The sequence below is a fragment of the Argentina anserina genome, chromosome 5, assembly GCF_933775445.1.
Source record: "Argentina anserina chromosome 5, drPotAnse1.1, whole genome shotgun sequence".
NCBI lineage: Eukaryota > Viridiplantae > Streptophyta > Magnoliopsida > Rosales > Rosaceae > Argentina > Argentina anserina.
In genome coordinates, this window is record NC_065876.1 from 6,692,633 (window position 1) to 6,714,783 (window position 22,151).

The following is a 22,151-nucleotide window of genomic DNA, read 5'->3' on the forward strand; positions in this document are numbered from 1 at the left end:
TACAGTATATGGGACCATAGCCAACATTATTTGTCGGTAATTTTATACTAATATTGTTTCATACTTGAAACAATCATAACTAGACATATTGGCCTCTTGTGACATCAAGTACTCGTATTCATGTGTAAAATAACCATATAGCCCACGAAGCCATTATAAATACTTACGTTCATGACCTAGCTAGCCATTCTCGAGCTAGAACAAACAGCAGGCGAAGAAAATAGTAGATCGAAAGAACTAGCTAGGCGGATGGAAAATACGAAGAGCGAACCGTACTTCGTTTTCATGAACTATGATCCACAATACGCTCGCCTTCGATCTGAACAGTCAGTCATACAATTTCAATTCACTGATTATTTTGCTACTCTTAATTAACGTCGTTTATGTGATTCCATTTCTTCTTCCTGCAATTTAATCACTACTAATATTGTATCTTCTTCATGATGATTGTATGTATATATTTATGGAAGAAAGAAAGGGACGTCAGATGAGCTGGATCTGTACCTGAGCCGGAAGCATGATGAGCTTTTGGAAAGCACCCTCGAACCAGGAACTTACAGGAGGACAATGTCCCTGGTTATTGTTGATGGCTTTGCTGTGGAAATTGACGAGGACCAGGTCAATTTAATTATACACATACACATTTATATAATACACTGCGAAGTATTGATTGAATTGATTGCATTTCCTCTTTTCTGGGGTTCTAATTCATAATCAAACTCACCATCAGTTCTTGCTTTGAATACACTTGACAGGCGAGTAAGCTTAGATCTGCAAAGGGAGTGAGATTGGTGGAGAAAAATCAAGAGATTGCTTAACAAGGGACAAGGCTAAGTTCAGTAGAGAGTTATAGAGATCGATGGCGACCAGTACGTGTGAATGTGTAATGGGTTCGGATGCAGTTTAGATCAAGGAAGTATGAGACGTGTGTATTTGATTTAATGATCAGCTTGCTGTCATTATACCATCATTATTATGTAATATATATCGTAGTAGTCTATCTAAGGAGGAAAATTCTAACATGCAAAACTGCAAACTATGCAGATCAATTTCTATGTGTGTGTAAAAAAAATAAAGACCAAGAAAATGGAGAAATATGTGTAATGAGGATCACAAAATTCAATTTTATGAAATTTGAATGGTGATGATTTGATCTGCATCAGAGATGCATCACTGTCTAAGGATATTGATGGGCTCTCTCTTTGTTATATGACTTGCTAATGAGCTGTAGTACTATTCACCACATATATTCACCCATGATTCTGACAATGAGTTTCCGATCACCTATCTGATTACACCATCCTGTTAATTATCGTTTTAATTTTCTCACATATATGCATCCACTGTCTTTAGTAAATATCGGTTGAGATTTGAGAAGACCCCTTGATAAATGGTACATATATATATATATATATATGATAGTTTCTCCTTTCTCATATATTGCTCTTTAACCTCTTTTAGCTCTTACTATTATTATGAGCTCACTTAATTTCCTGGTTTCCTTACCCTTGATATGTTCAATGAGAGTCACGTAGACGCGCGGAAGCTCAATCGATTAGAACGAATCCACCGGCTAGCAAGGATAAGGAGTTTGCTGGTCTGAAGTTCTCATCATGAAGATGAATTGCGTGAATTGTGTAACAAATAATTATATTGTCCTACTAATTTCATCGTAGCATTGCTTTTTGGCGTAACAATGTCTGCAATTGGTCATCATCTCTTGAATAGAAATGATAGAGTACATTTTTTGTATATACAATGGGAAACGGCTGGAATGCACCGTTATCCAGCTACACTTCTATTATGTCTTATTACGTGGCCGTCCGTGATTGGTGCATAGTCACGGCTTTAATTTTCCGACGCGGCTCGATCTAGCCGACTCAATTTGGTAATTCTGTATTCGTATTAGAGTAAAAGGGTAATAGAAGTGTGCAGGGGAAGATTCACAAGTCAACAAAAAGATTAAAATTGAGGTTAAAAAATTGTTAGATTCAGATCTGGATTGGTTGCCATCTCGTTCATCTTCAAAGAGCTGCCCCCGCCGTCCAAGGTACCCCAAGTTGAGGAAATGTGGTCGAATATGTTCACCCTCCCATCGCTGTAGAAATGTTGAATTGTTAATCATCTCACCAATCTTGTGGAAACCTCAGTGAACGGTAAGCAACTATGAATCAATGAAATTGTCTGATTTTGTTAACGTAAAGTCGTTAATGTCAGTGTTAATCAATCTATAACTAGTGATATCAGAATGTATTTGCTTGAGTATGTTGATATAGTGTTGTTCTGAATTAGATTATTGTAAATCAGGTTGGCATTGTCAGCATGACCGAGGAGATGAGTGTTGAAATGGTTGAAAAGGCTGACCGCGACGGCGGTCTTCGATTTTCCGAGAAGAAATTCCATAAGCGGTCCGCGAATTCTAATGTCGATGTCACTGAGGCGGAAGAGCAGAAAAACAGCAGAGTGGCTGAATTGTTGGATACTGAAGGCGGCTATACTGGAATGGGAGAACAAACAGTGGGGCCTAAAGGCGGAGGGGACAAAGAAAATGGAACAGGTGATGGTTGTGGAAGTGGGTATCGTATTGAAGATTTTTGTCCAGATCTTACAGACGAGTCCGACTGGTTTTCGATGTTGAAGAATAAGGATTTGGGGGCTCTATGTATTAAAGACTTCGACAACATCCTTTTCGAGAGTGTTGACGAGGCAGAGAAGTTCTACTCCTATTACGCTTTCATGGTGGGTTTCAGCAAGAAGAGGTGGAAACTGGACAGTAAGGTGTATGACGGTGTTGAGACGATAACGAGGAGGGCATGGGCGTGCTCAAAACAAGGGACATGTGTCCGAAAAATTAAGGGTAAGAGGGACGATGTTTATGGAGAAGATGCTGACGCATGTGAAGAAGAGGGCAGTGAGGGTGACGAGAATGATAAAAACCGAGGCCCCCGACTTGTTAAGGCGAAGAAGACTGTTGGAAGGGACCGAAAATACAGCAGGACCAATTGTAAAGCATTTATGGCCATTAAGCTGCTGAGGGAGAAGGGAAAGTACCAGGTGACAAGATTCGTCACCACACACAACCACAACCTGGCTGATATATTCGAGAAGCATTTCCTACGATCGAACCGCAAGGTGACAATGCAAGACATATTGGAAGTGGAAGCACTAGGGGATGCTAATGTTAACACAAGTGCAGCATTTAATTATCTAGTTCAACAAGCAGGGGGCAGAGAATTTGTTGGCTTTATGTTGAAGGACCTGTACAACAAGTTGGCGGAGCTGCGTATAACCAAGACGGTGTTTGGAGACGCTGAAGCTGCCATGAACTGGTTGCGAATAAGAGGAAGTGAGGAGGAGAGATTTTTCTGTAGATACATCCGAGATTCAAAAAAGAGATTAGCCGGACTTTTCTGGAGGGACACCCATTCACTACTTGATTATCAATTGTACGGTGATGTTGTGGTAATAGATGCCACTTACAAAACTAATGTATATGGCATGCCGCTTGTATTGTTTGTCGGTGCGAACAATCACCGAGCGACAGTGGTGTTTGCTTGTGCTTTGGTGTGTAACGAAAAGAAGGCCATGTATGATTGGGTGCTTGGGAAGTTTTTGGAATGCATGAATAACGTGAAGCCAAAATCAGTGGTCACTGATGGTTGCGAGTCTATGCAAAATGCTATTGATAAGCACATGCCTGGAACAAAGCACAGGCTTTGTGCGTGGCACATAGGCAGAAATGTGGGGCAAAATATAAAGGAAACCGAAGTGCAAAAAACTCTAGGGAAGTTGATATACACCTCTTACAGTATCGATGAATGGCAGAGTGAGTGGGACAATATGGTAAGGAAACATAAGTTGGAGAACAACTCGTGGCTGGATTCATTATACGAGAAGCGGAAGAAATGGGCAGAGGCATTCTGCAGGTATTATTAACATTCGTGCTTTCATTCATAGTTTGGCATGGATAAATTTAAAGTTTGAACTGGCACATAATCACCCATATTGTTGGTTACAAACATAGGGGTAATTGAGTTATGTGCTAGTGAATGAATCATTAATTTTTGGTTATTTTGAAATTGGTGTGTATTGTGTGGACAGTCCATCTTAATAATGTCAGTACCATTAGCTGAAAACCATACTGTTGAAATTGCAGGGGTAATTGGTACGCTGGGATTTGCACAACCCAACGTTGTGAGGGCATGAACCATACGTGCAAAATAATTCTCAGCAAATTCACAACATTGGTTGACTTCATACCAAGGTATCAAAGATGTGTTGGCCGTTTGAGGGACAGGGTCATGTATGATAATTTCAAGTCCAAAAACCACATCAGAGAATATGCCACTCATTTGACTGATATGGAGGAATTTGTATTCAAGACCTTCACAGACGACATTTATCTTGTTATCCGAACTCAGATGGATTTTGAGAAAAGTTTTATTATTGATTGCAGAATTCCTGACTGGGATTCACAAAATCTGATGGTGTATGTCACTCAATACAGCAAACGAAGTAGGCGATGGGCTGTGCAATACATTGCATGCAATGCTGCGAATAATGTGGAAGAGTCATACTCGTGCTCATGTCAGCTTTACGAATCTGATGGCATACCGTGTGCACACATATTTTGCGTCCTGAAATCGGAAGGGGTCCGAGAATATCCAAAATCACTGATTTGTGAGAGGTGGAAGAAATCCAGTGGGAGGAGACCACTGGACAAGACATGTTATGAAGACCAAGGCAATGGGTTTAAGCCATCAAGGTTCTTAACTCTAGCACAAGCTGCAAAGAGAGCTTGTTTAAACTTTGCCAATACGCATGAGGGGTTTGAGAAGGGGATGGCAATTTTAACTAAGCTTGAAGAAGAATCAATACAGTTTAGGTTTCCTAAAAAACCAAGACTGATTGTTGAAGACAACGAGAACGTTGTGAGGGATCCCGTTGTTGCCCAAATGAAAGGCACACACCGGAACAACGATAAAGGAGACAAGGAGGAGTCCGGTCGTAGATGTTCTGCCTGCCATCAGACCGGTCACAATAAACAAAGATGTCCTTCACTTAAGGATAAGCAGAATGAGAATGTTGATCAACACATGGCAGATATTCCATTGTTTGAGAATTCATTTGGAATACAGAGGTCTATGTCTTTGAGATGTAATGTTCGCCCTCCCACGGTAGCCACTGCAAGGCCACCTGCCCATATTCAGGACTTTGATGGTTATCGACCTGAAATTAATTTTCTTCCTGATTTGAACTCCCAAGTTTCCGGGTCTGGGGATCCAATTGCTTAGTAGGTTGAACACGGTGAACAGTGATATGCCCGGCCTCCCAAGTACTGGAAACAGGTCACCACATTCACACTGATATTTAGGGTCATTCTTCAGTTATTCTGTTATCTAGTTAGTGTCTGAACCAATTTTTGCTATATCATGTGAATGTGTATTTTGTTAGGGTAACCTATGCTAAAACATTACTATTTTGTAACCAATTATAGGACGATCTGATAGAATGATAGTCCTTCATTATTGTGACCAATGTCCACTTTGTTGCTACTGTCTGTTTCCCAGAACTGTCAATTTGCACGTTGGAAGCACGTATCGTCATTACCAGTTCCATCAATTATATACATGTTTGACTATGAATGGAGCTTATGGAATAGGTAGATTTAGGGTGTAGTATGAATTAGCAGTACCTGGTTGTGTTAAGGAAAAATTGTAGGTACGTTGGATATGAAGTTTGGGCCTGAAGTTTCTTAAAATGTTAATCTGTTTATCTAACAGCCAACAGAAAAAAAATTGGGCAAAATTAAATTGCTTGAAATAAAATAATGTGGCCTTTCTCTTACATGACCTTTAAACCCAGTATCAAATGTACATTGTTCTGTTTGTAGTTTCATAGAGAACATCATAATCAGTTTCATAGACAACATCATATTCAGCATCGTTATCTGTGTTAATTTCGTATAACTGGGTTATTTCAAAGTACGGATGGAACGAGAAAAATGTCAATCTGTATAGTTGAGGTTTTATTTTATTTTTTTCTTTTACGTTTACGAGAAAAATGTCAATCTGTATAGTTGAGGTTTTATTTTATTCATCGACAACAAATAACAATATCATCTAAATGTAACAACCTTGTTACAAGCATGTAGCTGGCCATGTAATTTTCGTAGATTGCATAAGGCAATGGTGGATGCTATGTGGGATTCAACATGAGTTTCCGGTACAGCTTCTTGTGCACGCTCCTGCATCACAGTTTCATGTTCATATTTTGAAAGATCATGCGGTATGGCAAATAAATCATATTTCAGTGTTACTTAACCAACTACACGTCATACGGAGAAAAAAGTCGGCAAAAACCAGAGGTCATCAGTATTAGCAAAGCAATACGCTCCCATCAAGTTTATAACCTGCATACACAATGCAGCATATGAGTCCACCCATCAAATGAGGGTTGTGTTACTCGTATGCATGTCAAGTATTTAAATTTTTAATTCAAAGCGTCATTTTGAATACAGAAAATAAGAACAGATAACGTGTCAGTGTCAATATGCTAAATACGATATCACTCAACAATACAGGTACCTGAAAAATAAACTTGACTTAGTTTATCATTTACTTGTAGGTTGAGTTAATCTTTAACTATCTCATGTATTCATATTTGCATTACTAACAATGAAATGGTAATTGCAGATCTGCAATGAACTACTACACCATGTACGACGTGTTGTTAGGGTTGCTAATGGAAACAATATCAATCTAATTTAAGTATCAGTAAAGGCATGGAGATAGATGGAAAACTAATGTAAAAATAGAATCAATGAATTGGTTATTAATCAACATTATAGGATGAGATTCAATTAATATTTACTCTAACAAAGTATTAAATACACCAAATTACATCTACCTATCAACATATGTGCTGGTTCTACCGACAAACATTGGGGTCTCTAGGCATGTGCCTTATGACCCTTGCAGCGATGCATGCCCTGTGATTACAATTACTAGTTTTGTTACATACCAGAGCTACATATATAAGGCATCAGGACTTACCTCACTGCTGATACAATTTTTGGCAGACAGGCACTTGAGGTCCCAGATAGAAACACTGAAACCACTGTATCTTCCAATTTCATTGCTGCTGCAACATATGAAAACATAGACAGTGAGATGGTATAAAAGTAAGATTCCATACAATATATTATCATCTCATCGTAATTCAAGCAATGCACCATAAATTGTTAGTATATTGGAAGTGCGCAGGTCTTGATAGTAAAACAAAAATTCATATATATAATACAAATTAATTTCTGAACACTTTCCACATTCCACCTACCTTCCCAAAATATCGCCTCTGCGGGACTTTAAGCTAAATAGGTACGCCATCAAATCCTTATCTTCCGGAGATAGATCGGCTACGCTTCCAAACTTACTCCCACCAAAACTACATAACTCTGTAGGTGTAGGTTTCACATGATCCTGCGGCACTTCTATGTTCGTCTTAGGCAGTCCGTCTCTGTGTAAGGTATCAGTCCCTTCATTCTGCAATAACATACATAAAAGGCATGCACTACATGCTATCAGAATTAAAAATCTCATTGTGATATTCAGTAAGCAATGCTTCCTACAACATAATTTTTTTTTTAATATCTACATATCATCTGCTCACTAACTATGGACGAATATAAAACTTTAACTTACACATTCGGGATGTGATGTCTCATTTTCCCAGCCCACCGGCGTTCCAGATATAGACTTTTCAAAGTGTAAGCGGACAGCCGTCTCGACATCACTAACAAAATCCTCCATACCTTCACCAAATTTCTCCAAAACAGAAAAATGTAATTCCATCAAAGACTTCCTCATGTAAGCAACGTCTGGACCCATCTGCCGCGCAATTGATTCCAATCTCTCTACCCCATCTTTTACCACAGCCATGTTCCTTTTCAAATCAGAAACGTCATCGACCAAATTGGTTTTCAACCCGGTGCTGTAATCCCGAGAACCTGAATTAGTTGTCGATCTAACCGTTGTATGTCTCTTTGTAACCCATATTCCTTCAGTTGCATAGAATCCCCCGAGCCCTTCGATCCATTTGTAGATCCTATTACACTCATTTCGACCAAATGACCTCACAGGACCTTCTATCCTAGGAATCATCAGGGTTCTTTCACCAAGTACACTTAGGTAGAATAGCTGCAGGAAAACTAGGCACCCAGCTACATGAGAACCTTTGCTTCTTTGATAAGACAACACTCCCTCCACCAGCTTCTTATAGGCAAACCTAGACCAGTTTTTCCTTCTAATATCCTGTGGGTGCCTCAAAGGTATTAGCAGCTGTTGATCTACGTGACCTGTTGGGGATGGGCAGAACATTATGGAGAGTGCGTAAAGTGCAAAACTCACTATAAATATTTCCCCCTCATCAGGTGAGGACAACACAATATCCCTCAGCCTATCAACGCTTATATCATCATCTTCCACATGGAGCTTTGTCTTTAACTTGGCTACAACATCATCTACATCTGAGCAATGAAGATCTACTTCCATTCCACGACAACTCAGTCCCATCAGCCGATTGAAGTCTTTCTCCGTGATTGATAGGTGCCGCCCATGTATGTTAATTGTTTGCTCCAACACATCAAACCTCTCAATCAACATTCGGCACAGTGGCATGTTCAGCTTGCTGCATCTAAAGGAATCAACAGGTCCAAACCCCATCCCCACAATTACATTGATCTTTTCCTTAGACAGGGCCTTCACAACACGTTTGAATTGTTTTGGATCGCATGCTGATATTATGGCGCCATCAATGTGACCACCATTATTTGCTGCTTCCATCTCCATTTGGCAATTGGATGATGATCCATCTGCCGATGGGATCATCTTCTGCATAAACAACAAAGTTACTATGATAGCCCAGTTACTATATGGACAACTCAATTATTGGCAAAATCACAAAAACCACCTAATTAATTAGTAAAGGTACCTTGCCAACAGGGCAGGAACCTTCCTGCTTTCCGCTAATACCATTCTGACCAGTCAATCTATTTACAAGTTAGCATAACCTTTACTTTGGAATCAGTTCATCGGGTTTCAGGACTAAACTAAAGTACAACCAATTACATGAACTTACCTAGATTTTCCAGCTGACATAGTGTCTTCCTTCTCAATCGCATCACGCCCTCGCTTTCCTTTCTGCAAAGCCGTCGCCTTCTCCGTTAATCCTTTCTTCCCTGCCATACCTGCATTGAAGACTTACTGTCAACACCTTCCTTTTTGAGCTGAGAGTTGTTGTAAATAAGATTTTCCTCGGATTTTCTTCAATTCTTAAAAGTGGAGTTTTTCTGGGATTTTTTAGTTTATGCTTTGCGAAAAGAACAGGAAATTGTTGATTCCCAGTAAAAGATTTTGAATTCATTGCACTTATAAGTCATTGCGAGACTTCAATCTCACACCACTCTACCACCACCACCACCACGATTGGAGTCTGAAACTTACCCAAAAGAGACCAGATTAAAGAAGTTAAGAAGAACTCCTTAATCCAACGAATCCCCCAAATTAAGCACACAAATTCGTTCTAGATTTTAAATTAAGAACTGACCTGGAAGAATTTTTTTCTCAAAATTATGAAATTGTCTCGGATCACAATGGAAACGCAGTTACTAATAAATGATGATCAATAAACCGAATGCTCACAAACATATCTTCAATTCTAATTGCAGGTGAGGAGATAGAGAATCATGTATACAATGTCAGAGCAATTTGTGGGCTGAAAAACAAAAAGGAATTTGTTTCGGTTCCTCATCATGCCTAATTATCATCAGAGGGAATTTAGGAACTACTCTCTACCTTAGTTGCGTATCTTCCTACCAACAAATCGATAAACCAATTACCTTCACAGTTGGACGAAAATCGCGAGCTTCCGCTGGTGAAATCTACGCGCTCTCCGAATACCAGAATACAAGATCGGCGAGTTGCTCCGGTAAAGAGATACCCAGACTCCCTGATCTGGATCTCAGTATGAAATTAGGTTTATCCTTTCACTATTTGGATGGTGCGAATCTTCTCCAACACACCTCAATCCCAAAATTTTACCATCGCCCGATTCTTTGTCTTACCCTCCTCCTAATTCGGCTTGTCGAGCCGCGCCGAAAAACAAAAGCCAGCGACGCCGCACGACCGTGGAGGAGAAAAAGACGAGACCCATGTCTATCAGCCAATCATAGAGCGCCACGTAATACGACAAAAGAAGAGTGCAGGTCGGCAACGGTGCTTTCCAGAACTTGCCTATACAATGTAGGAAATCTAAAAAATTTGGATTGCAAGAACTTAGTTGGATTTGATTTGTATCTAAATTGATTTCGACCAAAGAAAACCCTAAAACTTTCTGTTGTTAATGATTGGGTCCCTAAAATACAGTAGTACTGCAACAACAACGAAACTCATTGCTTACACTGGCCAATACTCGCACTAGCCACACTTTTACTCACAGTCTCACATTCACCTCCTAAAGAAACAGACAAGCAGTCGTGCCATGTCCAATCTAGGGCTAGCAATATTGCCAGGAAATTAGATTCCTTTCCATATCTTGTTGTATGATTTGTGAAGAGGGGACCCCGGGTCGGGCGCTGATGAAGAAGCAGTGGTACTGATAGTACTACTGAAGCAGATGTAGCTAGAGTACGTGTTGATGGATCATGAACGTCACATAACAATCGTATGAGGGTATAGGCAGAGATCGATGACTCGCAGTTTGTATTATGCATCAGCACTTTATCCAGTTTAGGTTAGAAGGCATCAGTGCAGAAATGGCTGTGTACGTACCACCTTCCATTTCTCAACAAAGTTTGCGCTACTCGCCTGACATGGTTTCTCTACCTCATGTGCTGCTTCATCGATCACTATCAGTACTCCCATCTTCAATAGTAGCTGCTGTCACATATTCACATGTGCAATTCACCTCCATCTTTAATTTATTCGCTTATTAGTGCTTTGCACCCATAATTGGCAGCGATCTGGTCACCGCACTTACTTTCTTGCTGGTCAGCTTCATTTACGTACGTGATTGAGGGAATATTGTTTTCCCTCTATTACTTTTCACACATCGATAAACTGCACTCGATGGGTTCAGTGTTGCAGACTCCAATATTGCATTACAGATAAAGTAAACATAAGCATTTAATTTAGCTTGTAATGGAGAGATTGATTTGAATATATATCATGATTGCTGCAATATATTAACGTACAAGGACCAGGACCACTTGATCACAATAATCACCACGATTTTAATTATACGCTGCGGCAAACCTGGTTTTGAATCATGTGATGAAAGGCCAAGCTCGATCGATTGGGTGCAACGAAAGGGAAATTAACTAACTATATATCTAGTCCATCTTCATGCATGCAGCTCGCTCCTTTTGTGTCATGATCGATCAGCAGTTAGCCATATCTCATTGTAGCTGCGGCACTCTTCATTGGAGAGCAACGAATCCGCTGCATTGCATGTCGCCTATGTTGCCTGGCCTGGAACCGTTAAACCGCCGCCGCCATATCTCAAAACCCTAGATGAGTTTGTCTAGTAGCGGAGCCAGAAATTTAGGTTTACTAGTGTACAAGAAAGAGATTATGTGTATATATATCTACCATGTTAACTTGATAAGATCTTGCATCACTGTAACATTTACAATTTGAACAAGCAAAAATTAATTTTTATTCATGACAAATAATTCAATGTAAGATAAGAAAGAAAAAAATAGAGGATAGATTTATAAATAAAACTTGAAAGGTCACTTGACAAGAGAAGAAAACAAAAGCTAAAACTAGTAAGAACAAAAAATAAAAACATGCCAGTTGCAACTTGCAAGACTAGAACCAGGGACTATAACAATGCAAGAAAGATGACATACCTCTACACCAAACCATTAACATTGTCCATTTATAATTGTAAAAATATATGTACCTATTAGTGCACATGAACTAGTAGGCACCAATGTGGCTTCGCCACTGGGTTTGTCTCTCGAGAACCCTCCGAAAGAAACGGAGGTCTCATAGTTTCACTCAAGACATTTTAGAGATTGATTTTGTTTATGTGTAGATTGTTAGTTAATATTAATTAGTTGAGTCTTATTAAAAGAAAAAAAAAGATAAACAAAATTGTCAATTGTGAATACAAAAAGAAATTACGCAAAATAAGGAAAAAAATAAATCAATCAGGCATACAATTACATCTAATTTTGTTGTCAAAATTATTGTTTAAAATATGTTAAGGGGTAAATATGCTACATGCGATATCCCTGCTATTAATGCACCACAACTGGTGAATATAGATATGCTAATCTCTAGCCGGCTATGCTCTCTTTGCGTCTGCTTCTAGATATGCTCCTGGCTCTACGTTATGGGGCCACTCGGGCAAATCCATTTGTTTCGTCTATATTTTACAAGTTACATATTTTAAAATATATTAGCGATCTGATGGTCCTAAATATTTACAAATTCCTTAGTATGGGAAACCGCCCAGTACTATAGAAAATTCCCTATCTTATGTTCGTCTTCATCCATTTTTACCGTTTTTTTGTCATTTAATAATTGCAAATACTTTATGAGAGACTAAATTTTCCATCTCCAAGGTGATATGAGCACAAAGTGTGACATTTTTAATTATTATATGTCATATTCTTACTCTTAGTTACTTCTTCGTTAGTGTGTTTTAGTTCATTTTATTAGAATAAGTGTTTAGATTAAGCTTAATTCGAATATGTGTGATTTGATGAAGAAAACTTGCTAAGTATTGGAAATTCATATTGAGATATGATTTTTTTACTTGACTAGGACTCTACTTTCATATTCTCGTTCTTTCCTATGTCTAACTTGTTGATTTTTTTCAAGAAAGACAAATTCTAGATGGTGTAGAAGAAGAGAAGCCGCGACTTATTTCTAAAAGAACAAGGAAGAGAAAAGGCCGTGTGATGCATTCCTAGGAGAAGAAGAAGAAGTTCAGGCCGTGCCAACCATTCCTAGCCCAAGATGGAGTGCTGCCAGACACTAAAATACGAGTAATGGTAAATGAACCACTTTTTTAGTGAACCATCTTCAGCCCACCTTATGTGGCAACTGATATGACATAACCACATCATCAAATCTTAATTTCTAGATTTTATGTTATATTTCTTTTGTATCTTTTAACTTTTTTGGTTTTCATGATTTTATTTTCCTCCAAGTTTGAATTGTCTTTTTTTTTTTTGCATTCCGATCATCTTTCTTTATTTGGTTTCTTTTTGGGTTAATTCATCATGTGGTACCTAAAATATGGTTACTTAGACAATTTAGTACCTGATGTATGAAAATGGACAATTTGGTACCTGAAGTTCTCATTTGTAAGCCATTTTGTTACCTCTATCATAATTTAGGGTTATTTTCGTCATTATAGCCTTAAACTCATTAAATTCACATTTTTTTTCATTTCTTCCTATAATTGCCTCTCTTTGGAGATAATTAAATTGATATATTTACTCCACTTAGCATCTACTTCGCATATATCGAAAATATATTTTTTTGTTCTTAATATACTTATTGTATCCTAATTATTTTATGCAAAGGAAATAAATTGCCTTTATGCAATTGTAAAATTTTATTAAAATATATATTTTAAATTATTTATAATTAAAATTAATTTAGATTGATAGCTACATTATGAAAAATTATATACGTAAATCATCACAGATACTAAGTGGATGAGTTATCAAATTTTTAGTGATAATTTAGAGCAATTTGGAGGTATTATGAAAAAATGAAGTAAAATAGAGATAAGATGACGGAAATAACCCTGAAAATATGATCAAAATTGGCATAAGTACCAACATGGCCTAAATTTGAGAACTTTAGGTACCAAATTGTTCGTTTTCATACATCAGGTACTAAATTATCCAAGTAGCCAAACATCAGGTACCATAGGAGGAATTTATCATTTCTTTTTTCCTCGCAAAACATCATTGTTAAAGGTTGTGTCCATTAATCTATTCATCGTTAATTTTTCTTTTCGTGATTACGAAATCATGTTTGGAATTAGGGTTGGGGTTGGGGAGTGAATTTGATTCACAAAAATTGATACGGTCATACATAATTATATATGATGGGCGAAGAAGAAGATATAGCTAGCTCTCAACCGTACCTTAGACCGATATATATTGTTGAAGAGGAGGTGAATAAGTTGATGTTCAGTGAAGTGGAATTGTATGGATGGGAGGACGGAGGATGGGGGAGAAATTCGAAGAAAAGTATGATAGTGTGATGAAAGAAAATAGGATCAGATTTACTGAAACATAGGGATTGAAAATATACAAAGGAAAATATATAAATTAAGATTTGATGATATGGTTATGCCATATCAACTTCCACATAAGATGGGCGGAATGTAGTTCACTAAAAAGGTGGTTCAATTGGGGAAACAAATTTGTATCACTCTCTATTTACTCACTTTGTGCACATCCTTCTAAACTCATGACATGTGTTTTTTCTCAACTCACAATTTAAATAATAATTGAGCAATTGGGTACATGTCATGAGTTTAAAAGAATAGACACACGGTGAATAAATGAATTGTGATCAACAAATTTGTTTCCGTTCAATTAGCATTACTCCTAAAATACGGACAGCTTGCTCATTGTCGATCTCAGAGATCGCTCAATTTTAAGTGGGGGTTCAATTAGTTGAATATACTACTTGAACTTGATCGAGCCAGGTGTAAAATGTAAATAATAGTTGAACGTATTCGCGAATGTTGAGCTACCTTAGCTTAGGTCACCTTAATTTATACAATTACTGGAGATTCTCTTGGTGAATTGTACATACATGCAGAGACTAGTATCTACCATAAATTGTAAAGTTCACATCCGAGGTTTATATATATTGAGTACCAAGGCCCTCCACAATCAGATTAAATATCACCGTTCTGGATAATCAGCAGCAATCCGGAACCAGAATTGACACGCGCAAGTACTATTTATCTTGACTAAATATATACATGCAGATTAGGTATTATATATATAGCTTTCCACTATCCTGAGATAGTGCTTTCTGAAAGCAAATTCAAATAAAGCCATAAAGGTCTCTGATCGAGCTAATTGAGTCGTGATCATGGCATGGAATATGTATTATATATTGGAGTGTAATAATATAAGACACTTTTTGTTAACTCCCCACAAACACTCCTAGCTTGCCATATACATATGTTTAGGCATTGCTAGAATTCCTTGAGGGAGAGTTAACGAAAGTGCCCTGGAGTACTTTAGATCAATATTTCTGAGCTCGAGTCATGTACTGCTGCATCAAGTGAACAAACTCGGTTATTCTAGCATTTCTTATACCGGGTATGTCATATATAGTTTAAGTACCATATATATGCATATACATGATATAGACAGCAATGCATCTTGATTGATAACCATAAGTAAGTCTGTGTATATATGATCGATATCTTCCCACTAATTAACCTGAGATATAGAGCTAGCGAGGTTCCAAAACAGAATGCATCAGCACATCCTTCTTTCCAAGATAGAGAAAAACTAAATTCAAAGACCTCTTCGTCCTGAACATCAAATGACGTAAATACGTGGCAGACACTATATATCAATATCAAGACACTTTTGGTTAACTCTCCCTAACAGCTTCAAGCTTGCCAAATGTCTTCCGGCATTGCTAGAAGCCCTTGAGGGAGAGTTAACGAAAGTGCATTGGAGTTTTCCCTCAACATTTGTAAGCTCAAGTCATGACCCCGATCGCCAGTTGTATCAAAAGCAATACATAACTTGCCTGCAATAACATCAATCAAGACACTTTTTGTTAACTTCCCCTAAGAGCTCTGAGCTTGCCATCTCTAGCATTGCTAGAAGCCCTTTGGGGGGGGGGGGGGGGGGGGAGTTAACGAAAGTGCCTTGCAGCACCTTCATTTGAATCATCTAGAGAAAGAAGCTGCACTATATTAAGGCAAAAAGCTTGGTCATTCCCCCTCGCAGGCTCCACAGCCTTGTGTAAACACCCCAAGTCTCCCTTAAAAACTAAGAACGACCTAGGATATTATACTTCACCATGCGATAAGCCCTTGAGGGAGAGTGATCAACCAATGCCTTGCATGTATGAGGTTCACCGTACCTCAGCTTCTCTATCTAACTCTCAGATCTCATTGGTTTGGTTCGTTGAAGAAAGGATTGGCTTAGAAGCCCTTTTATAGATCACCATGATAGGACACAATGTTATGCATGTGGTGAAATTAACATTATTAGTCACATTAATGGTGGGGACTGGGGACTCCATATCTTAGGCACTTGAGCTCTAGTACCAAAAACCAGATCCTCCTGCTTCCTCATAGCTTCTGATATATCAGATTATATTCATAAACTAATTGATACCTTTATATGAATTGGCATATGCTCCATATTTTGGAATCAATCAGTTTTGTACACCTTGGATTTTGAGTGATATTTAATGGGATATAGAAAGCGGGTTGTCCCTTAAGCACCTCAAGGCAATAATAAGCCAATTAGGCTTATCTTTAAGCAGGTTAAAGCAAGAATAAGTTAAAGGAGCTTAACTGGAAAGGGATTTAAGCATCTCAACCCTATCTTAGATCTGATCTTATTCATAAAAGAGGTCAATTTAGATCTTAAATTCAATTCCTATGTGACATTCTTGCTATCCCACTGGCACTTCTAGCTAGCTTTCTAATCTAGCTGTTGCATTTTCTTATCCTCACATCCAGTGGCATATATCCAAGATTAGATACTGGGTTTCTTAACATATGAAGGCCATGTGCTAACATTGCATGCATATGTTTTGTGACCAAAATGGATAAACACAGAATAAGTGAATAAAACCATTGATGTGTACACATGCCTGATCAATGATCTTACAAATCGATTCTGGAATCTAATTATTGTCAAAGTGGAGAGGGACCTTTGTATTGCATGCATGTTTTATCAATTTTCCAAATGCATGGAGGCGGCATGTAAATTTGTCAATTTGTTGAGCTCTCTAGCGCTAGTGTGGTTTTCAGGGAACTTCCCATGCATTTTGCAGCTCATGATTTTCAATTCAGATGCAACTCACAATACAGTGAAGATCGACCAATTTCATTTGATAATTCTAAATCAGCCCATAGATATATATATATATATATATATATATATATATATGGTGCTCATATGCATACCAATCATTTGCAAGATACTAGCTCAAAGCCTCAAACAGATGGAAATCGATATAGACACCGACTATTACAACCGCACTCCTTTCCTCCCGGCGCTCCGGTCTGTGCCGGCCGGAGCTGCAGTGCCGGCTTACGGCGGCCGGAATCTCAAATTCTCTGCACGGTGCCCAAAAACTTGAAATTTCGAGATTCTGGCCGCTGTAGGCTGGCGCTGCAGCTCCGGCCGGCACAGACAAGAGCACCGAGAGGAGGGGAGTGTGGTTGTACTGATCGGAATTGCTGAATCCGCACTGTAGGGACGGTGCAGACGTCCGCAACTAAGAATTTCTGTGTATATATATATACAAAAGTTATTCAATACGTGGGTCGTGTATCTACACGGGGGATCCCAGCCGTTTCCTTCAACACGTGGAGCTAATTTCCGATTGTTTGAGATCAATCTCCAATTCGGCGGAAAACTCGCGAGTGAGGTCTAATAGATTTCATAAATTATTTAATCTATGTTTGGGCCACATTAAATTTCTTATATCTTCACAAGTCGAAGGCAGCGAGGGGTGGCAGGGCGAGGATGATGCCATGAGGGAGGTGGCGGCAAATATGGGGAGGGGTTTGCCAGAAGACGAACAATAGAGAAACACAAAAAACATGATTAGACGCAGTAGAGGGTGGCGGCGGTTGTGATGCTGAATGGATGATGAGTAAAGGGGGGCAACCAGGTTTGGGTAAAGAAGAGAAGATCTCGATGATGATAGGGTATTGAATTTGGAGTTGCAGCCTTCAGACCGCGACCTCCATCCCAGCGTCATTCATCTCCCATCTCCTCTTCGCCGTCATCGCTCTTGTCTTGGTCTTATTGGAGTTGCATGCTCTTACATGGAGTTTCAGTCTTTCAGTGAGCATGAAAAAGTCCAATTTTCTAATCAACCACACAAATAGCCGTCTCAGTACTCCCACTACCACTAAAGGTGCATGGAAGAAACATCAATACCAGAAATCTCACGTGAGATAAGCTGAACATAAATCGTAGTTTTGTACAAACTATGTGCTCTATTTATGTCCTATATAACAAGGTATATCTTTAGTCTCACTGGATTGAAGTTCCACTCCACTACAACAAAATGGAGCAAATGTAACATTTAATTGTTTATGAAGTGTAGCCAAAAGAAGTGTGGCTAGATGTCACAAACAATCAAATGTACGTTGTTTTTGTTCTATTTTGTTGTGGTGCTCGACTGACTCGAGCTTCTTTGGTTTTCATTTCCAAAAAATGAAAGCTTTCAGCTTTTAGTGTTGGAGTTCTTAGACAGAAAAAGGGGATAGGAAAACTGCGTTTTTGGATCAAAATATGCATTCCGGCTTCAAAATAAATCTGGTGAAACACTGAAGTGTAAGGATTAAATAATTGACTAGGTTGTCACTATTTTCCACCAAAAAAAAACAGACAAAATCGTATAAATAGGCCCACGCGAAATGGGTTTCGTCTAGCCCACCTCGACTTCGCCGGTCAGGCGTTAAACCTGGTCCGCAAAATAAACAATTAAATCAGAATTTTGGCGCGAAAATCGATTCAGCCTCTCAAATTTAGGGTTTTCACTGCGATTAAATCCCCAGAATCATTTCAGAGCTTTCAACTTTTCTACTGTAAATTTCTAAGGGCTTTTGCTTCATTAGGGATGGCTTTACCACCAAGTCCAAAACGCAGGCGTAAAGACGATGGTACAAATGAAACGACAGCAACTTCGCCGGAGAAATCATCCCCTGTGGTCGTCTTTGCGCACGGCGCCGGTGCCCCCTCTTCTTCTGATTGGATGATCAGGTCCCTCATATCTCCATCTTCTCTTCTTTTGATAAAGTTTGAAGCTTTCAGTTTAAATTTTGAGACTAAAGGTTGAAGCTTTTTGGGGGGTTTTTGGGCTTTGTTTATGTGGAAGGATATGTTGGGCAAAGCACTGAATGCTGCTGAAGTTGTTACTTTTGATTACCCATGTGAGTTTTACTTGTAATTTTGCTGAAATTTTACTTTTACTGGCTGTATGAAGGTTTAAGTTGTTCATGGGCTTGGTTTGTTGTGTTGTAAAGTCTTGAACTTGAATTGATGGCAGACATGTCTGGTGGGAAAAAGAGAGCCCCTCCGAAGGCTGAAAAGTTGGTTGATTTTCACGCAGATTTTGTGAAGCAAACTGTTGCCAAGGACCCTGGTCATCCATTGATTTTGGCTGGGAAATCTATGGGTTCAAGGTGGCATTCATTTGATTTTTCTGCTACTGGATTACTGCTGTAGGATGAAATTATATTACTAGAAAAGTATAAATTGTAGGAGAACTGAGGAAGATGTAAATTGGGGAGTATGCTTTATTAGCCTGAAAACTGTAATTCGACCCTTAGTGCCTTGCTAGCAAATTTAATTTGGATTCTATAAAGAAAACCAATTTTATGGAAGTCACTACAGGATGATATTAGATAGCCTAGACTTCTGATATTCAGAAGTTTCGTGGATGCATCGTGTACATAATTGAGTTTCCTTTTAGCCTCTGATGAAGGATTTGTGAAAAAACAAAAACTCATAATCATCTGGTGGGTCCTTGATACTGATAGAGCATGCATGTTCAATAGTTCAATAATAGAGAAGTTCAGTATTTGCTGTATTCTATACTAATCATTAGGTGCTTTCTTTTGTTGATCTCTGTACTTCATTGGTCTGCAGAGTCAGCTGCATGGTAGCTTGCAAGGAAGATATTCGTGCTTCAGCAATCGTATGCTTAGGATACCCGCTACAGGTAAGGTGTTATAATGTGATCCCTATATCATTTTCTATCCTTCTTCTTTTGGTTATTGCTATAAATTTTTCAGTCATAATTCTCAATAACACAGTTGGAAAACAAATTGTCAGTGTCCATCTGCATTCCTGTAGCAGTTACCTAATTCGTCATCATTTTTCAACCCCCCTCTCTCTCTCTCTCTCTCTCTCTCTCTCTCTCAACACACACACACACACTAAACTATTTAAATATGCTACTGATTTTGCCTGAGTTCCTTAAATTTCAGGGCATTAATGGGGCACTGCGAGATGAAACCTTGTTGCAACTTTCAATTCCCATAATGTTTGTACAGGTAATTGTTTCACCAGAATTTTCTATTTGCCTTCTGTGTTTTGGTTAATGCCTTTAATATATGTGGTCTGCTTTGTCTTTCCCATCTAATTGCTCACTTGCATCACTTAATACAGAATGAACATATTTGTTTCACTATAATATGCTTTTAGCCTTCTGTGTTTTGGTTAATGCCTTTGATATATGTCTTCTATTGTTCACTTGCATCACTTAATATAGAATGATTAATTTTTTTTTGAAAAGGAGAATGATTAATTGTTATGTTCAGTATCTTTCTTACATATGATTGGTGAACCTGAATTAAGTTTTATTACAGTCAGCTTTCTTATACATGTTTAATATCTTTCTGATATTTCTTATCTCTCACACTTCTCTTGATTGCAAACTTCCATGTGTTAATTCAGGGTAGTAAAGATGCACTTTGTTCACTGGAAAAGCTAGAAGTTACTCGCAAGAAGATGAAATGTCTTACTGGTCTCCATATGATTGATCGTGGTGACCACTCCTTCAAGGTTGGAAAGAAGCAACTGCGAACCATTGGGTCAACGCAAGACGAAGTGGAAGATCTTGCTGTTGAGGCAATTGCAGCCTGTCTGTCGAGTTCTTTTGGAGAAAGGTGACAGTTTATATTGCAAAAAGTTGTAGTGTAAGTGTGTAACATCAAGTGTTGCATCGTGTTAGTCTATAATGTATCTTCTCTTGCTATTTTTGTGTTGATCTCAGTAAAAGCAGAACTGATTTTGCTAAGAGCTTATGGCCTCAGTTTTAAATAGTTTTGTCAGGATATAACTGTAAACCGCTATATAGTGTTCATATCACCCCTTATAATTGTACCTGATAGTTTCGGATATTAAATATTATAACGTTTCGGTATAAGATGATTCAGATCCGATAATTTGAGTTTGATATTGAGAACTAGAAGGTCAATTATTTTGTTGCTACACAATCCATGTGATGTCCCCAACACAATCCCCAATTGTGATCTTCCCAGCACTATACTTACGGTCATGGCTTGCAAGTTTATATAATCATGAGCAGTACTTACATCTGGCCATCACACATCGATAAACTACTTCCATTGCACACTATTTTTTGACATAATATCCACCTTTTAAAACTTTTATTGCAGTTTTATCATTTGTAGAAACTATTCATCATATGATTGATAACTTCGTATCATACAAGAATACCTTTGTTTGCTTGCTGATTATATCTCAGGATTCGCAGCTGCTCTTATGTCCTTCCTTGCATTTTATCTTACACAGATTCTCCTTGCTCTTGTGCCCTGCTGCCTTTTCTTTCAATTTCATTCCGGTCCTTTGAGCCACGCAGTGAACCTGGATTTTGGCCTTGCCGAACTTCTGATCTAGGTAGTAGGTCTGGGTTTGGCTATAGGAATGAGTTTCGGTTTTGGCTACGGTGTCTGAGTTTTGTCCGCAGTGGTGAGTCTGGCTGACAGTTACTGTAAAACTGGCTAGGCGCCCCTGCCGAATCCTTGTCTTGAATAGGTTTGTGGTTCTGCAACGAGGCCATGGAAAGTGATTGTGAGAGAAGTGTTCTTACCAGCTCTCTAGAACTCTCTTGTGGTTTCTTGGACATGTGATATTGCCTTCTTTTATAGCCTTATAGGCAATGGCATGGAGCATGGTATGAACTTTGTTTCATTTCTCGACGTTCAATGACATTTTTTTTTGAATTGGGTAATGGCATTGTCTACTCTAGAGCTTGGATTAGTTGGATCCCATTTGCTTTCCATCTTATCACCCTTTGAATCTGCTTTTAGCAAAGTTAGGACCAAAAGTATGTTAATGATTCCCTTCTGGAGAATATGTCCTC

General features: G+C 38.5%; 4 protein-coding genes across 4 annotated transcripts; 3 read left to right on the forward strand and 1 right to left on the reverse strand.

Annotated features, from left to right (window-relative positions):
* The first annotated feature begins 222 nt into the window (after positions 1 to 222).
* LOC126794804 (subtilisin-like protease SBT2.5) lies at positions 223 to 1,014 on the forward strand. Its single transcript, XM_050521585.1, has 3 exons — positions 223 to 326; positions 471 to 618; positions 756 to 1,014. Exons 1-3 carry the CDS (start codon positions 250 to 252, stop codon positions 816 to 818), a joined length of 288 nt encoding a protein of 95 aa, XP_050377542.1. The 5' UTR covers positions 223 to 249; the 3' UTR covers positions 819 to 1,014.
* A 1,308-nt stretch (positions 1,015 to 2,322) lies between these two features.
* On the forward strand, positions 2,323 to 5,294 carry LOC126795393 (protein FAR1-RELATED SEQUENCE 5-like). The gene is made up of 2 exons (XM_050522236.1): positions 2,323 to 3,926; positions 4,157 to 5,294. The coding sequence occupies exons 1-2, from the start codon at positions 2,323 to 2,325 to the stop codon at positions 5,292 to 5,294; spliced, it is 2,742 nt and encodes a 913-aa protein (XP_050378193.1).
* An 824-nt stretch (positions 5,295 to 6,118) lies between these two features.
* Positions 6,119 to 10,077, reverse strand: LOC126795394 (uncharacterized). Its single transcript, XM_050522237.1, has 8 exons — positions 9,899 to 10,077; positions 9,139 to 9,247; positions 8,992 to 9,049; positions 7,704 to 8,891; positions 7,339 to 7,544; positions 7,056 to 7,143; positions 6,341 to 6,412; positions 6,119 to 6,247 (listed from the first exon to the last, which is right to left on the reverse strand). Exons 2-8 carry the CDS (start codon positions 9,243 to 9,245, stop codon positions 6,119 to 6,121), a joined length of 1,848 nt encoding a protein of 615 aa, XP_050378194.1. The 5' UTR covers positions 9,246 to 9,247; positions 9,899 to 10,077.
* An 8,688-nt stretch (positions 10,078 to 18,765) lies between these two features.
* LOC126796213 (uncharacterized) lies at positions 18,766 to 22,019 on the forward strand. Its single transcript, XM_050522976.1, has 7 exons — positions 18,766 to 19,021; positions 19,130 to 19,191; positions 19,308 to 19,443; positions 19,910 to 19,982; positions 20,251 to 20,316; positions 20,720 to 20,931; positions 21,581 to 22,019. Exons 1-7 carry the CDS (start codon positions 18,879 to 18,881, stop codon positions 21,636 to 21,638), a joined length of 750 nt encoding a protein of 249 aa, XP_050378933.1. The 5' UTR covers positions 18,766 to 18,878; the 3' UTR covers positions 21,639 to 22,019.
* Positions 22,020 to 22,151: the final 132 nt, after the last annotated feature.

Excerpts from the sequence above, each read along its gene's own strand:
- LOC126794804 (XM_050521585.1), top strand. The coding sequence starts at position 250 with ATGGAAAATACGAAGAGCGAACCGTACTTCGTTTTCATGAACTATGAT. Across the intron at positions 327-470 it reads GCTCGCCTTCGATCTGAACA|AAAGAAAGGGACGTCAGATG; the intron begins GTCAGTCATACA and ends TATTTATGGAAG. Across the intron at positions 619-755 it reads TGGAAATTGACGAGGACCAG|GCGAGTAAGCTTAGATCTGC; the intron begins GTCAATTTAATT and ends TACACTTGACAG.
- LOC126795393 (XM_050522236.1), top strand. The coding sequence starts at position 2,323 with ATGACCGAGGAGATGAGTGTTGAAATGGTTGAAAAGGCTGACCGCGAC. Across the intron at positions 3,927-4,156 it reads TGGGCAGAGGCATTCTGCAG|GGGTAATTGGTACGCTGGGA; the intron begins GTATTATTAACA and ends TTGAAATTGCAG.
- LOC126795394 (XM_050522237.1), bottom strand. The coding sequence starts at position 9,245 with ATGGCAGGGAAGAAAGGATTAACGGAGAAGGCGACGGCTTTGCAGAAA. Across the intron at positions 9,050-9,138 it reads ATGTCAGCTGGAAAATCTAG|ATTGACTGGTCAGAATGGTA; the intron begins GTAAGTTCATGT and ends ACTTGTAAATAG. Across the intron at positions 7,144-7,338 it reads AGAGGCGATATTTTGGGAAG|CAGCAATGAAATTGGAAGAT; the intron begins GTAGGTGGAATG and ends CATATGTTGCAG.
- LOC126796213 (XM_050522976.1), top strand. The coding sequence starts at position 18,879 with ATGGCTTTACCACCAAGTCCAAAACGCAGGCGTAAAGACGATGGTACA. Across the intron at positions 19,022-19,129 it reads TCTTCTGATTGGATGATCAG|GTGGAAGGATATGTTGGGCA; the intron begins GTCCCTCATATC and ends GGCTTTGTTTAT. Across the intron at positions 19,983-20,250 it reads GCTTAGGATACCCGCTACAG|GGCATTAATGGGGCACTGCG; the intron begins GTAAGGTGTTAT and ends CTTAAATTTCAG.